This window comes from Caretta caretta, chromosome 18 (assembly GCF_965140235.1).
Source record: "Caretta caretta isolate rCarCar2 chromosome 18, rCarCar1.hap1, whole genome shotgun sequence".
Taxonomy (NCBI): Eukaryota; Metazoa; Chordata; order Testudines; family Cheloniidae; genus Caretta; species Caretta caretta.
Window position 1 is genome coordinate 531,040 of NC_134223.1, and position 17,594 is coordinate 548,633.

Below are 17,594 nucleotides of genomic sequence, written 5' to 3' on the forward strand. Positions count from 1 at the left end.
TCCAGGTGGATTTCATGGCTGATACAGAAGTCCCATAGAAGGAGTGCCTCTTGACAGAGTGCCAACGAACATGCTCCCCCTTGTCTCTTGCTGTAGAACATTGTAGAACAATCTCCTTCCTTAGAAGTTTTTAAGGTCAGGCTTGACAAAGCTCTGGCTGGGATGATTTAAGTGGGGATGGGTCCTGCTTTTGAGCAGGGGTTTGGACTAGATGACCTCCTGAGGTCCCTTCCAACCCTGATATTCTATGATTCTATGATTGAGGCTGTGTTGTCCGTCAGGACTCATACTACCTTGCCCGACAAGTGGGGCAGGAAAACTCCGCACGCCAGCCAGACTACTCAGAACTCTGATGTTTATGTGCGACTTCGCCTCCTCCGGTGACCACATCCCCTGTGTCTGGAGATCGCTGAGATGTGCGTCCCAGCCGAGGTCCAAGGCGTCAGACACCAACTGGATGGACTGAGTGGGGCTGTTGAATGGAACCCCCTCTGGGACATCAAACGGGACTGGGAGCTAATATGGGCCGGTTGCCAGAAGGATCTTCCCAAGTAGGGGACCTACTGCTGGGAGACGGGCGATGATGGCCAGGCGATCTGCAGTCTCTGATCCTCGATTGGTCCCATGCTCGATACCGGGCCCTTGGAGACAGTAGGGGCTGGCCCAGAAGTTCTTGTCAGGTGGCACATGCCTCAGAGCATCTGCACCAATCTACTGGCGAGACACACCTCAACTTGTGCCCTCTGTGCGGCGACCGAAGAGGGCTCCACTGAGCCTGCCTCTCTCGTCCTGAGGCATGACAACTAAAGGCGGGCAAACAATGGCAGGATGTTCCTCTCAATGGGTAACAGTGCCACTGAGGCGGGGGGACACACACAGGTCCCAACATGAGTTTTCCATGAGACCAAGGTACCACTGGAGCCGTTGAGGGCGGGAGTGTCAGGATCTCCTGAGCTGCTTGAAGGACTTCGGTCATCGACGGCACCTGAAGCTGGCCAGGGCCTGTGCTGCTATACAGAGTCACAGGTGAAGTGTGGGATGAGCTGCACCGCTCGACTTGAGCTGGGGCCCGACTTCCCGAGGGGGACATTGTGCTGTCCAGCACGGGTCATGGCTCATCCCCAGCCCGCTCCTTACCCTTACCGGAGGTAGGAGATCTTTCCCTCACAGTCTTTTTTGGCTTCTTGATCGGAGCCATAGAGGGGGACCAGTGCCGGCTCACAGACAGCACCGCCAGAGCACTGCGCACGGAGACCACGGTGCTCGGTTCGGAGTCGAACCACTGCTCTGGTGCCGAAGTGAGGACCGACTCCACAATGAACACTTTCTAACGGGTATTGCACTCCTTCTTCGCCCTAGGTTTAAAGGACGTGCAGATACGGCACATCACTTATGTGCCCCTCGACTAAGCACCTTAGGCAGCTGGTATGTGGATCGCTGATGGACATAGGCTCTTTGCAGCAATTGCAGCACTTAAAGCCTGGGGATCAGGGTATGCCCCGTCCCATGGCTGAGTCCTGTTTGGAACTAACGAAGAACTACTACTAAGGGTAAGTACGGAACTACTAACTATATACAACTACATTACAGGTTTTCAAAGTTCGCAAGAACTGAGACCGAAACAATGCTAGCCGAAGCAGCAGAAATTCCAGCACTGTCACTGGCAGCAAGAAGGAACTGAGGGTGGGGGGAGTCTGCGGAGCCCCTTATACTAGGCAACTTGCGGGCACCACTCCAGGGAGCACTAGAGCCAGTCCCCTATGGATATGGCTGAGGAAAAACTGCCAGCACCGGTGCATGTGGCAAGCACACACATCTCATATGGAATGGACATGAGCAAGCACACAAAGAACAACAAAAAATCTTCGATGAGCTTAAACACAAAAAGGAAGCTTACAAGAACTGGAAACTTGGACAGATGACTAGGGAGTATAAAAATACTGCTTGAGCATGCAGGAGTGTAATCAGAAAGGCCAAACCACAATTGGAGTTATAGCTAGCAAGGGATGTGAAGGGTAACAAGAAAGATTTCTACAGGTATGTTAGCAAAAAGAAGGTGGTCAGTGAAAACGACAGATGATGTGGGAAAAGCTGAAGTACTCAACGCTTTTTTTTTTTGCCTTGGTCTTCAGACAAGGTCAGCTCCCAGATTGCTGTACTTGGCAGCATAGTATGGGGAGGAGGTTAGCAGCCCTTCGTGGTGAAAAAACAGGTTAAAGACTATTTAGAAAAGCTGAACAAGCTCAAGTCCACGGGGCCAGATGCAATGCATCCAAGGGTGCTGAGGGAGTTCGCCGATGTGATTGCAGAGCCATTGGCCATTATCTTTGAAAACTCGTGGCGATCAGGGGAGGTCCCGGACAATTGGAAGAAGGCAATTATACTCCCTATCTTTAAAAAAGGAACAAAGGAGAATCTGGGAAACTACAGCCTCACCTCAGTACCCGAAAAAAATCATGGAGAATTTCCTCAAGGAATTCATTTTTAAGCACTTGGTGGAGAAAAAGGTGATCAGGAACAGTCAACATGGATTCACCAAGGGAAAGTCATGCCTGACCAATCTGATTGCCTTCAATGATGAGATAACTGGCCCTATGGATAAGGGGACAGCAGTGGATGTGATATACCTTGACTTTAGCAAAGCTTTTGATACTGTCTCCCACAGTATTCTTGCCAGCAAGTTAAAGAATTATGGATTGGATGAATGGACTATAAGGTGGATAGAAAGCTGGCTAGATCATCAGGCTCAACAGGTAGTGATCAATGGCTCAATGTCTAGCTGGCAGCTGGTATCAAGCGGAGTGCCCCAGGCGTTGGACCTGGGACCAATTTTGTTCAAAATCTTCATTAAGGATCTGGATGATGGGATGGATTGCACTCTCAGCAACTTCACAGATGACACTAAGCAGGGGGGAGAGGTAAATATGCTGGAAGGTAGGATAGGGTCCAGAGTGACCTAAACAAATTGCAGGATTGGGCCAAAAGAAATCTGATGAGGTTCAACAAGGACAAGTGCAGAGTCCTTCATGTAGGAGGGAAGAATTCCATGCCCTGCTTCAGGCTGGGGCCTGACTGGCTAAGTGGCAGTTCAGCAGAAAAGGACCTAGGGATTACAGTAGAGGAGAAGCTGGATATGAGTCAACAGTGTGCCCTTGTTGCCAAGAAAGCAAATGACGTACTGGGCTGAATTAGTAGGAGTGTTGCCAGCAGATCGAGGGAAGTGATTATTCCCCTCTATTCACCACTGGTAAGGCCACATATGGAGTATTGCATCCAGTTTTGGGCCCCACTACAGAAAGGATGTGGACAAATTGGACAGAGTCCAGTGGAGGACAACAAAAATGATTAGGGGACTGGAACACATGACTTATGAGGAGAGGCTGAGGGAACTGGGCTTATTTAGTCTGCGGAAGAGAAGGAGAGGGAGCAGGATTTAACAGCAGCCTTCAACTACCTGAAGGGAGGTTCCAAAGAGGATGGAGCTAGGCTGTTCACAGTGGTGGCAGATGACAGAACAAGGAGCAATGGTCTCAAGTTGCAGTGGGGGAGGTCTAGGCTGGATATTAGGAAAAACTATTTCACTAGGAGGGTGGTGAAACACTGGAATAGGTTACCTAGGGAGGTGGTGGAATCTCCATCCTTAGGGGTTTTTAAGGACCGGCTTGACCAGGCCCTCACTGGGATGATTTAGTTAGGGTTGGTCCTGCTTTGAGCAGGGGGGTTGGACTAGATGATCTCCTGAGGTCCCTTCCAACCCTAGTCTTTTATGATTCTATAACAGGGAGAGATGCTGCCCCCCACCTCTAGCAATACCCTGCTGCAGGTATTCCCTCCAGCTCTCCCAACTGTACTCTACCATTAAAATCTGTACCAGATGACTGGAGAATAGCTAATATGACCCCAATTTTTTAAAAACGCTCCAGAGGTGATCCTGGCAATTACAGGCTAATAAGTCTAAACTTCAGCACTAGGCAAACTGATTGAAACTATAGTAAAGAACAAAATTATCAGTCACAGAGCTGAACATGATTTGTTGGGGCATAGTCAACATGGTTTTTGTAAAAGGTAATCATGCCTCACCCAACTGCTAGAATTCCTTGACGTGGACAAGGGTGATCCAGTGGATATAGTGTACTTTAGATTTTCAGAAAGCCTTTGACAAAGTCCCTCACCAAAGGCTCTTAAGCAAAGTAAGGTATCATGGGATAAAAGAGAAGATCATGGATCAGTAACTGGATAAAAGACAGGAAACAAAGGGTAGGAATAAATGGTCAGTTTTCAGAATGGAGAGGGGTAAATAGTGGTTTCCAACAAGGGTCTGGTACTGGGACCAGTGCTGTTGAACATATTCATAAATAATCTGGAAAAAGGGTTTAACAGTGAGGTGACAAAATTTGCAGATGATACTAAACTACTCAAGATAATTAAATCCAAAGCAGACTGCGAAGAGCTACAAAAGAATCTTACAAAACTGGGTGACTGGGCAACAGAATGGCAGATGAAAGTCAATGTTGATAAATGCAAAGTAATGCACATTGAAAACACAATCCCAGCTACATATATAAAATGATAGGGTCTAAATTGCCTGTTACCACTCAAGAAATATCTTGGAGTCACTGTGGATAGCTCTCTGAAAACAGCCACTCAATGTCCAGCAGCAGTGAAAAAAGGTAACAGTGTTGGGAATCATTAAAAAAGGAATAGATAATAAGACAGAAAATATCATATTCCCTCTATATAAATCCATGGTATGCCCACATCTTGAATACTGCGTGAAGATGTGGTTGCCCCATCTCAAAAAAGATATATTGGAAAAGGTTCAGAAAAGGACAACAAAAATTATTAAGGGGTATGGAACAGCTTCCATATGAGAAGAGATTAGTAAGATTGGGACTTTTCAGCTTGGAAAAGAGACGACTAAGGGGGGGATAAGATAGAGGTCTATAAAATCATGACGGGTGTGGAGAATGTGTTATTTACTCCTTCTCATAACTTAAGAACTAGGGGTCACCAAATGAAATTAATCGGGTGCAGGTTTTATAAAAACAAAAGGAAATATTTCTTCACACAATGCACAGTCAACCTGTGGAACTCTTTGCCAGAGGATATTGTGAAAGCCAACACCATAACAGGGTTCAAAAAAGAACTAGATAAATTCATGCAGGATAGGTCCATCAATGGCTATTAGCCAGGATGGGCAGGAACTGGGAATGGGCAACCCTGTTTGCCAGAAGCTGGGAATGGGCAACAGGGGATAGATCACTTGATGATTACCTGTTCTATTCATTCTGGCATTGGCCACTATTGGAAGATAGGATACTGGGCTAGTTACTGTTCTCCCCTCCTCAGCTCCCCCTTTTTCAGCAGTATCCTCTTTTTTGGAAACCTAAAATATGCTAACCCTAGCTTCAACAGTCTGTGTCTTCCTTCTTGTTCCTCTTGTTTGATTATGATTGCTATCAAAGACACTTCACTGGTTTGCATTAAAGGTTGGTTCTGAATCCACTGCACGACTGCTAACATCAGCAAACAGTCTGCAACTCAAGTCTGTTGACATGCCATTTTTTAAACTACTCGCGCACATAAACTTTTAACCAACAGACTGATCAGTGTTGTGCTGTAACCTTTCAGACCAGTATCTGTTGCAACAGATACACACTGCGAGGCAGCCAAAGGAACCCTTGTGGATAGGTTATCTGAGTCCTCCCACTATTGTAGCTACTCCCTGATTCTCAGGGAAATGTGGGGTGACAGAGGGTAGAACCACTGATCCCACCTGAGTCAAGAAAACCTTTCCCTTCCACTGTGTTGATGAGGTCTCTCAAGTGGAATAAACTCTGAGAAAGGGTCAGAGTTCTTTTCCATGATTATCCTGAATCCTAGATGGAAAAGGCAACAAATTATTTTGGATTCTGCATCTTGAGGAGAAGACCCCTTCATCTGCCAGTCATCCAAATAAGCAGAAGCACCTCTACTAAAAGACGTTTCCATAAGTAATTTATGCTATCATGCTAAACATGAGTTTCTAAGATCTACAAGTTTTTCTTCCTTTTTTCCAAAACGTTTCAAAAAGAGTTTAAGAGTATTTTTGGTAATTAAATACATTAGTTTGTAATACTCTTTTGGAAAACTGAAGCATTTATTTTTCTTTGTACTTTTCTTTTCCCCCCACAATCAGAGCTGCATACTAGCTTTCAGTATATTGAAGCTCTAAAGGAGTAATGGGCTTCTGGCTCTTACTATTTGAAAAATAAAAGTCATGAATTAAAAAATGTTATCACGTATGCAAAAATAAACATTCCTAGATTTCCAACCTGAATTCCCCTCATAATTAGAATCATAGAATCATCACAGAATCATAGAATATCAGGCTTGGAAGGGACCTCAGGAGGTCATCTAGTCCAACCCCCTGCTCAAAGCAGGACCAAGCCCCCACTAAATCATCCCAGCCAGGGCTTTCTCAAGCCTGACCTTAAAAACCTTAAAGGAAGGAGATTCCACCACCTCCCTAGGTAACGCATTCCAATGTTTCATCACCCTCCTTGTGAAAAAGTTTTTCCTAATATCCGACCTAAATCTCCCCCACTGCAACTTGAGACCATTACTCCTTGTTCTGTCATCTGCTACCACTGAGAACAGTCTAGAGCCATCCTCTTTGGAACCCCCTTTCAGGCACTTGAAAGCAGCTATCAAATCCCCCCTCATTCTTCTCTTCTGTAGACTAAACATCCCCAGTTCCCTTAGCCTCTCCTCATAAGACATGTGTTCCAGTCCCCGAATCATTTTTGTTACCCTCCGCTGGACTCTTTCCAATTTTTCCACATCCTTCTTATAGTGTGGGGCCCAAAACTGGACACAGATGAGGTCTCACCGATGTCGAACAGAGGGGAATGATAGAATCATAGAATATCAGGGTTGGAAGGGACCTCAGGAGGTCATCTAGTCCAACCCCCTGCTCAAAAGCAGGACCAATCCCCAATTAAATCATCCCAGCCAGGGCTTTGTCAAGCCTGACCTTAAAAACTTCTAAGGAAGGAGATTCCACCACCTCCCTAGGTAACGCATTCCAGTGTTTCACCACCCTCCTAGTGAAAAAGTTTTTCCTAATATCCAGCCTAAACCTCCCCCACTGCAACTTGAGACCATTACTCCTTGTCCTGACCTCTTCCACCACTGAGAATAGTCTAGAACCATCCTCTCTGGAACCACCTCTCAGGTAGTTGAAAGCAGCTATCAAATCCCCCCTCATTCTTCTCTTCTGCAGACTAAACAATCCCAGTTCCCTCAGCCTCTCCTCATAAGTCATGTGTTCCAGACCCCTAAACATTTTTGTTGCCCTTCGCTGGACTCTTTCCAATTTATACACACCCTTCTTGTAGTGTGGGGCCCAAAACTGGACACAGTACTCCAGATGAGGCCTCACCAATGTCGAATAGAGGGGGATGATCACGTCCCTTGATCTGCTCGCTATGCCCCTACTTATACATCCCAAAATGCCATTGGCCTTCTTGGCAACAAGGGCACACTGCTGACTCATATCCAGCTTCTCGTCCACTGTCACCCCTAGGTCCTTTTCTGCAGAACTGCTGCCTAGCCATTCGGTCCCTAGTCTGTAGCTGTGCATTGGGTTCTTCCATCCTAAGTGCAGGACCCTGTACTTATCCTTATTGAACCTCATCAGATTTCTTTTGGCCCAATCCTCCAATTTGTCTAGGTCCCTCTGTATCCTATCCCTGCCCTCCAGAGTATCTACCACTCCTCCGAGTTTAGTGTCATCTGCAATCCACGCCATCCTCCAGATCATTAATGAAGATATTGAACAAAACTGACCCCAGGACCGACCCTTGGGGGACTCCACTTGATACTGGCTGCCAACTAGACATGGAACCATTGATCACTACCCTTTGAGCCTGATGATCATGAAGAACAACTATCCCACATAACTTTTTCTTATGAAATAGAAACATCAGTGTCTTGATAGAATTGTGCAGTAATTAATATGTTCCATCAAGTTATTCTTTGAAGAGAAGGGGAGCAGGCGGACTAAGAATATGGCTGATAACATTTTTACTTAGCGAAGCACGCTTAGAAATTTCAACTGTAAATTCTGTGCGTAGAACTGCAAATGTTTAAGAAATAAGGGTATAGCTCAACAGGTCTTGCTCTCCATTTATGTGCCAAAAAAAAAAAATGGTGTTTTATATCCTGTGCTAACGAGGAGCAATTTTAGGGGGGTAACGAAGTTTATTTTTTGCTATCACTAAAAGTGCATAACAATTTCTACTTGCTTACATGCATAAGAAAAATGTGTCTCCTTTAAAAAAAAAAACAAAATACCCCAGAAAACTGACAGTTTAGGATTTTGCAGAACTGCCCTTACATACTTACAGTGCTGAACACAGCTGAGACTGTCGGAGTGAAGATCCGGTCCTCAAGGGGCTGCTGCACAGGACTTCTGGGAATTCTACAGTACATCAAGTTAAGGAAAACAAAATGGAAAAAAGGATTGTGTTCTATAATGACAAGAGCATGGTACAAACAGAACGCACTTTATTTGTTAAAACATCTAAAACCACCTCTCTAGTGTAAGCAGATACACAAACATCTCCAAAGGCACTCTCATTCAACCAAGCAGATACAATCCTTCAGGTTTCCTAAAGTGAGTAAGTATATCCCTCAAGAATTGATTTCCTGGACAAATATGGGTAATATCCCTATGGGGACACCTAATCACATCAGCCACACTATCAGAGGCTCGTTCACCTGCACATCTACCAATGTGATATATGCCATCATGTGCCAGCAATGCCCCTCTGCCTTGTACATAGGCCAAACTGGACAGTCTCTATGTAAAAGAATCAATGGACACAAATCAGGCGTCAAGAATTATAACATTCAAAAACCAGTCGGAGAACACTTCAATCTCTCTGGTCACTCAATTACAGACCTAAAAGTGGCAATTCTTCAACAAAAAAAACTTCAAAAACAGACTCAAACGAGAGACTGCAGAATTGGAATTAATTTGCAAACTGGACACCATTAACTTAGGCTTGAATAAAGACTGGGAGTGGATGTGTCATTACACAAAGTAAAACTATTTCCCCATGTTTATTTTCCCCCCTCCCCCCATTGTTGCTCACATGTTCTTGTCAACTGCTGGAAATGGACCATCTTGATTATCACTACTCTGACAGGGTCGGGCCAGATGGCTATATAGGAGAGTAAAAGAAGGCAGATATATTAGCCCCAGGCTAAGTAGGTCCCTTTTCCCTGGGTAAGGTAACAGGGACGGTTCCAGAACAACCAGGAACTTTCTGGAGACAATTAAGACAGGCTGATTAGAACACCTGCAGCCAATCAAGAAGCTGCTAGAATCAATTAAGGCAGGCTAATCAGGACACCTGGGTTTTAAATAGGAGCTCACTTCAGTTTGTGGTGTGCGTGTGAGGAGCTGGGAGCAAGAGGCACTAGGAGCTGAGAGTGAGAAAGCATACTGTTGGAGGACTGAGAAGTACAGGCATTATCAGACACCAGGAGGAAGGTCCTACGGTGAGGATAAAGAAGGTGTTGGGAGGAGGCCAGGAGAAGTAGCCCAGGGAGTTGTAGCTCTCGCACATCTGTTCCAGGAGGCACTCTAGACAGCTGCATTCCACAGGGCCCTGGGCTGGAACCCAGAGTAGAGGGCGGGCCCGGGTTCCCCCCAAACCTCCCAATTCCTGGTCAGACACAGGAGGAGTTGACCTGGACTGTGGGTTCATGAAAACAGCCAAACTAAGGGCTGCCGTGAAGCTCCAAGGCAAGCAAATCCAACAATAAGCGCAAGACCCACCAAGGTAGAGGAGGAACTTTGTCACACTACAAAAGGTTTTTTTTCTCTCCTGCTGGTAATAACTCACCTTACCTGATCACTCTCGTTACAGTGTATTTGGAACCCATTGTTTCATGTTCTCTGTGTATATAAAATCTCCCCACTGTATTTTCCACTGCATGCATCCGATGAAGTGAGCTGTCGCTCACGAAAGCTTATGCTCAAATAAATTTGGTAGTCTCTAAGGTGCCACAAGTACTCCTTTTCTTTTTACACCTACCTCTGCTCTTTAAAGAATACGAAAATAAACTCTACATTCAGTGAGACAAACTCTGCTAATCAGCACTGAATGCTCTGACATAAGCCTGGCCTGTTTTGGTAATCATGTGGAAATTATAATTGTTTCCTTGTTTGTTTTGGTTTTTTAAAACCATTAAATCCTTCTCCCCATCCACCACCCACCACAATCACTTCTAAAGGGGGCTGCCAGTATAATCCAATTTTTAATATGTTGGCACTGTGATTTAAAAGAAAGCTGCAATCATCTTGCTCTTCTCAGCAATTCTACATTGGAAAGATACTACAGTAAACCACGAAAACAGACCTTCTAAAGATAATTAACCTGATATTTATTTGGAAATGACATTTGTACAGGGATACAAAAAGATATTTAAAAAACAACATTTCTTTACTTTTAGCAACTCTTTAAGGTTCTAATCTTGAAAATGTAACACACTTAATTCTACGCACAAGAATAGTCTCATTGCCTTCAAGGGTTTGAAGGATCAGGGCCTTAATCAGTAATACCAGACATTTTTAAAATCATTTACATTTCAGAATGATCAGTTCTATATTGTTTCCCGTTAGATTCACATTCTGTTTCTTATTCCAGAGGTTCTTATGCCAGAATGTGTTGGGGGGGCGGGGGAGGAGCGGGTTGCGGCGCTGTGGGCAGGCAGGGGGAGAAATGTACTTTGCACATTTTACCCACAGCAATGAATAAATACAAAAGCTGATTCCTCCAGACATATCAGGTCCTCAGATGGCGCTGTGCATTTTGATGGATTTCTGTTAAACTTGCATAGCATTAGACAAAGTCGTTGCCATCTGTACGTTAATCCGTTTGCTAAGACGGGGTGTGCACATTTAATTGTAAGCATCAACCACAATCAGTTTTGCTTTTGCTCTTACAATAGATCATTGGCTCTGTTTGAATCAATGCCTTACTGTTTGTAATATTTAGTGAGAGTTGCAGTCTTTTTTTTTTAATCTGTATATGTAGTTGTGTGGTGGGGGGAGAAGGAGGGACGGCGTAACCTACTACCGACACAAAGAAGGGGGCGCGATCAAATAAGTTTGAGAACTACTGTCTTAATAGTGTTCAGGATGCAACAGGAGATTGCCCAAATTCGAACTAAAATATATTTTCACTGTTTGTTTTTTTTAAATACCATGAAAACAAACCCTTAGGATTTGTTCAAAGAAAAATAAATGCACAAAAGCTAAATTTTGAGCCTAAACTATCTAATCATGGGTCTAATCCTGCAAGATGCCAATCTTCAACATCCATTAACTCTAAAGACTTGACGGTCCACAGCATCCTGCTGGATCAGGCCCTGTAACCCTTTACTTACAAAGAGTATTTCTGAGCTTTCTGTTGACAGTGGCCACTGTGATATCAGCAATACAAAAAAGCTTATTGTCAGTGCCACAAAGCATATAAACCAATTCCATGCCTTTAATACTACTTGAACAATCAGAAGACCAACTACTTGAGTGTTTAAAAACTAAATAAAATGTTTGATTTTTAAATGCTGAAGCTCTCCCGAGAACAGTTCTATCACTGTTAGAGCAGCATCGAAAACTGTTTGCAACCTTTTAAACTGTGTTTCCATGAAACTGTCATGAAGAATGTCACTTTTGCAGCAAGGAAGCTCAAAACAGAATTTGAATTTCTGCTAATTTGAATATTTAAACAAGAATTAAAAAGATAATATTTATTACAGAGATCACCTTTCATAATTTTAATCCTCCCAACATCCCTCCATTATTAGCAATATCACAATATTACAGCTAGGCAGAGGTAAACATGCCTATATACAGAATCAGCAACAAAGCTGAGAATAGAAAACTGGAATCCCTGACTTCCAAGACTGTGCTCAGCCCACATCTTAATATTTTTTTTTTAATAAAGATATAAAGGATTCTCTTCTAATAAGCAATGTTCCTTCTTTTCTTAACTTTCACAACTGCCAGTTTGAACATAAGGGACATAATTTTATTACCTTAACTAGGTTGAATCGGGGTAAATTTGGTATTTATCCCTTTGTTTTATATAGTAAACACTTTCCACAAAAAGCCAGACCATAAACCATAGCCACACCATAAACATCCTCTGCTTTTGCTCAATAGATAATAAAACTGTTCCGTTTTCTAAAAGATATGCTCTAGGAATTATTTTTGGGCAGTTCTCTGGCCTGTGTTATACAGGAGGTTACACTACATTATCACAGTGGTCCCTTCTGGCCTTGTAATCTATGAATCTCTATTGCCTGCCATTTCCTACAATTTTTTAAAGAAAAGTCTTTAGTTCTGCTTCTCCAAAATAGGAATAAGTTGTAAACTCTATAGGACAGAGTGTTGGAGTGAAATCCTGGTCACACTGAAGTCAATGGCAAAGCTTCCAATGACTTTAACGGAGCCAGAATTTCTCCCTGAAGAATTCCACCAGGATTTCAACAATTTCCACCTCACCATCAACCTCAGCCTGGACCAGTCCACACAAGAAATCCACTTCCTGGACACTACGGTGCTAATAAGCGATGGTCACATAATCACAACCCTATACTGGAAACCTACTGACCACTATGCTTACCTACATGCCTCCAGCTTTCATCCAGACCACATCACACAATCCATTGTCTACAGCCAAGCTCTACGATACAACCACATTTGCTCCAACCCCTCAGAAAGAGACAAACACCTACAAGATCTCTATCAAGCATTCTTACAACTACAATACCTACCTGCTGAAGTGAAGAAACAGACTGACAGAGCCAGAAGAGTACCCAGAAGTCACCTACTACAGGACAGGCCCAACAAAGAAAATAACACCACTAGCCATCACCTTCAGCCCCCAACTAAAACCTCTCCAACGCATCATCAAGGATCTACAACCTATCCTGAAGGACGATCCCTCACTCTCACAGACCTTGGGAGACAGGCCAGTCCTTGCTTAAAGACAGCCCCCCCAACCTGAAGCAAATACTCACCAGCACCTACTCACCACACAACAAAAACACTAACCCAGGAACCAATCCCTGCAACAAACCACGTTGCCAATTCTGTCCGCATATCTATTCAAGGGACACCATCATAGGACCTAACCACATCAGCCACACCATCAGGGGCTCGTTCACCTGCTCATCTAACCAATGTGATATATGCCATCATGTGCCAGCAATGTCCCTCTGCCATGTACATTGGCCAAACCGGACAGTCTCTACGCAAATGAATAAATGGACACAAATCAGACATCAAGAATTGTAACTTTCAAAAACCAGTAGGAGAGCACTTCAATCTCCCTGGACACTCAATAACAGACTTAAAAGTGGCAATTCTTCAAGAAAAAAACTTCAAAAACAGAGTTCAACAAGAAACTGCAGAACTGGAATTAATTTGCAAACTTGACACCATCAAATTAGGCCTGAATAAAGACTGGGAGTGGCTGGGTCACTACAAAAAATAATTTCCCTCTGTTGATGTTCACTCCTCCTTGCCAACTGTTGGAAATGGGCCACATCCACCCTAACTGAATTGGCCTCATTAGCACTGAACCCCCACTCAGTAAGGCTACTCCCATCTTTTCATTTGCTGTGTATTTAGACCTGCCTACTGTATTTTCCACTCCATGCATCTGATGAAGTCAGTTATAGCCCACGAACGCTTATGCCCAAATAAATGTGTTAGTCTCTAAGGTGCCACAAGGACTCCTCATTGTTTTTGCTGATACAGACTAACAGGGCTACCCCTCTGAAACCCTGAAGTCTGGTCTACACCTAAAACTTAGGTTGACATAGCTACCTTGCACAGGGCTGTGAAAAATTTTGCACCCTGAGTTCTGAAATTAGGTTGAACTAACCCTTGGAGCAGATACAGCTCGGTTGACAGGATTCTTCCATCAACCTACGGCCTCTTGGAGAGGTATACTATCTAAATCAACAGATGAGCTCTTTCCATCGGTGTAGGAAGTTTCTAGATTATGACGCTAGTACAGCACAGCTGCAGCGCTGTAGCTTTGCTGTTGTAGTGACTGTAGTGTAAACATACCATCAGCTATTTTATTTATGTCTGCAAAGTACCATGTACTCCAATGATGCTGCGTAGATAATAACTTAAGATGACATTTGTCCTTTACCTAAAACTGAGTTATTTGTTATCTAAAGTTTTAAGCAAGCCATATTCAACAGGACCTATTCTCCCATTGCAGGATATGAGTAATTCCAGTTGAATTTAGTGGGAGTTCTCTGTATCCCCAGGGCTGGATAATAGTATCCAATGTGTACAGGTTGAGTTATTGAATAGCCTCCAGCACTTTGTGGTGATGACAGCAATGAGGCTTGGTTCTCACACACTGAGAATTCTGCTTCAGCTGCGGAAAGCAATAGCATTTGGCCTTTCAGAAGAAAGGATAACTTCACGTTTCCTGCTGACATTGTGAATCAATCTTGTTGATTCAAAGGAAGCTTTCGTTTCCGTCTGTGGGTAACCATTTTTGTAAAGAAGCCAACAAGGAAATGTGAAAGACTACCTTTGCCATTCCATCCTTCTTCCACCCCTTTCCCAAAACTTGTTTAAGATACAGTACAGTAACCCAAGAGATGGAACAGTTTTATTATCTAATTGAGCAAAGCAGCTGAGGTTTATTCTGTGGCTATGGTTTATGGTCGGTCTTTGTGTGCAAAGTGTTTAATGTATAAAACAAAGGGCAAAATACCAAATTTACCTGATTCAACCTAGTTAAGGTAATAAAATTATGCCCTTATAGTTCAAACTGGCAGTTGTGAAAGTAGAGAAAACACTGAGAAGAAACATTGCTTATTGGAAGAGAATCCATAACTATGCCAACACAGGCCCTGTAGTGTAGACATACCCTAAGTGACTTGTTCAAGAAGTCTATAACAAAAGAGGGAATTGAACTCAAGTCTCCTGTGATTCAGTTGAGAGCCCTAATCTTTAATTACTGGATGGGGGACTCTAATCTAGGAAACAGTGACTCTGAAAAAGAACTGGAGGTCGTGGTGGATAATCAGCTGACCATAAGCTCCCAGTGTGATGCTGTGGCCCCAGTGGGATGCATAAACCAAGTAGAAGTAGACAGGTTATTTTACCTCTGTTTTGGCACTAGTGCAGCCACTGTTGGAGTTCAGTTAGTCTCTAAGGTGCTACAAGTACTCCTTTTCTTTTTGCGAATACAGACTAACACGGCTGTTACTCTGAAACCTGTCCAGTTCTGGTGTCCACAATTTAAGTATGTTGATAAATTGGAGAGGGTCCAGAGAAGAGCCACAAAAATGAATAATATAGCAACAGTAATAGTATAGTGATAGACTCAAAGATCTCACTCTATTTAGCTTAACAAAGAGAAGGCTGAATGAGTGACCTGATTACAGTCTGTAAGTGTCTTCATAGAGAACAAATATTTAATGATGGGCACCTCAACCTAGCACGGAAAGGTATAATATGATCAATGGCTGGATGTTGAAGCTCAACAAATTCAGACTAAGGCATACATTTTGAATGGCGAGAGTACTTAACTACTGGAAAAATTTACCAAGGGTTGTAGTGGATTCTCCATCACAGACAATTTTGAATTCAAAATTGGATGTTTTTAGAATACAAATACAGCCATACTGGGTCAGACCAAAGGTCCATCTAGCCCAGTATCCTGTCTTCCAACAGTGGCCAGTGCCAGATGCCCTAGAGGGAATGAACAGAACAGGCAATCATCAAGAGATCCATCCCGTCGCCCATTCCCAGCTTCTGGCAAACAGAGGCTAGGGACACCATTCTTGCCCATCCTGGCTAATAGCCATTGATGGACCTATCTTCCATGAATTTATCTAGTTCTTTTTTGAACCCTTTTATAATTTTGGCCTTCACGACATTCTCTGGCAAGGAGTTCCACAGATTGACTGTGCATTGAGTGAAAAATACTTCCTTTTATTTGTTTTAAACCTGCTGCCTATTAATTTAATTTAGTAACAACTAATTTTCGTGTTCTGAGAAGCAGTAAATAACACTTCCTTATTTACTTTCTCCACATCAGTCATTTTCTAGACCTCTTTCATTTCCCCCCTTAGTCGTCTCTTTTCCAAGTTGAAAAATCCCAGTCTTATTAATCTCTCCACATACGGAAGCTGTTCCATACCCCTAAATCTTTTTTGTTGCCCTTTTCTGAACCTTTTCCAATTCCAATTTATATTTTTTGAGATGGGGTGACCACATCTGCACGCAGTATTCAAGATGTGGGCATACCATGGATTTATATAGAGGTAATATGATATTTTCTGTCTTATTATCAATCCCTTTCTTAATGATTCCCAACATTCTGTTTGCTTTTTTGACTGCTGCTGCACATTGAGTGGCTGTTTCCAGAGAACTAGCCACAATGACTCCAAGATCTCTTTCTTGAGTGATAACAGCTAATTTAGACGCCATCATTTTATATAGTTGGGATTATGTTTTCCAATGTGATTTACTTTGCATTTATCAACACTGAATTTTATCTGCCATTTTGTTCCCAGTCACCCAGTTTTGTGAGACCCTTTTGTAGCTCTTTGCAGTGTGCCTGGGACTTAACTATCTTGAGTAGCTTTGTATCATCTTCAAATTTTGCCACCTCAATGTTTACTCCTTTTTCCAGATCATTTATAAATATGTTGAATAGGACTGGTCCCAATACAGACCCCTGGGGGGATACCACTATTTACCACTCTCCATTCTGTTTTTTGAGAAAATAAAACTTATTGCTTTACCAACCTGTTATAAGTATCAGAGGGGTAGCCATGTTAGTCTGGATCTGTAAAAGCGGTAAAGAGTCCTGTGGCACCTTACAGAATAACAGACGTATTCACCCATGAAAGCTTATGCTCCAATACATCTGTTAGTCTAGTGCCACAGGACTCTTTGCCAACCTGTTATAGTAACTATCGTTTTACAGAGTATTCAAAACAGGTGGAAGAGCAGTTAAAAACATATCTGTACAATCATTACTTCAATCCTTTCCCACAACCCAAATCTAGACAAATAACGAAGTCAGAATTTCCCTCTCCACAGAGTCTACATTTTTGCATTAATGCACGAAAGAGACATGCCAAGATTTTGTACATTTTTTAGATTGTGTTATCTAAAACTGAAAATATATAGCAATTTATTATAGTATCACATAACGAGAATGTCTATGGTTTCTCTGTGATGCTATGCACTTTCAAGAATGGACTTGAAACCATCTACGACATTTGTTTTTAAAATGGATGCATTTTTCCCATAATGGTTCCTGTCACCCAAGCTCATTTTCAGCCCCAGCAACTGGTTTTAACATAGTCTGAATCACTGGCCTCTTTCATCACTTACTGCTTGGCATAACAAGTAACCATCTTTTCATAAAAATAAAAAAATCCATGACCACTGAAAGGGCAATACAACTTGTATCTGAAGCACTCCAGAATAAGGACTTCTATTTTCTTGCAGAAATATAACAAGTCTCCCACCAGCTATCTTTAGG

General features: G+C 42.9%; 1 protein-coding gene across 45 annotated transcripts in view; it reads right to left on the reverse strand.

Annotated features, from left to right (window-relative positions):
- Positions 1-17,594, reverse strand: part of EIF4G3 (eukaryotic translation initiation factor 4 gamma 3) — a 457,314-nt gene that overhangs the window by 355,964 nt on the left and 83,756 nt on the right. For 44 of the 45 annotated variants that reach the window (XM_048825364.2, XM_048825402.2, XM_048825383.2 and 41 more), the window contains exon 2: positions 8,389-8,464. The exons of the other annotated variant lie outside the window; for it this stretch is intronic. In XM_048825364.2, the coding sequence (XP_048681321.2) occupies positions 8,389-8,464 (76 nt within the window). The remainder of the gene's footprint in view (positions 1-8,388; positions 8,465-17,594) is intronic. 45 annotated transcript variants of the gene reach the window in all.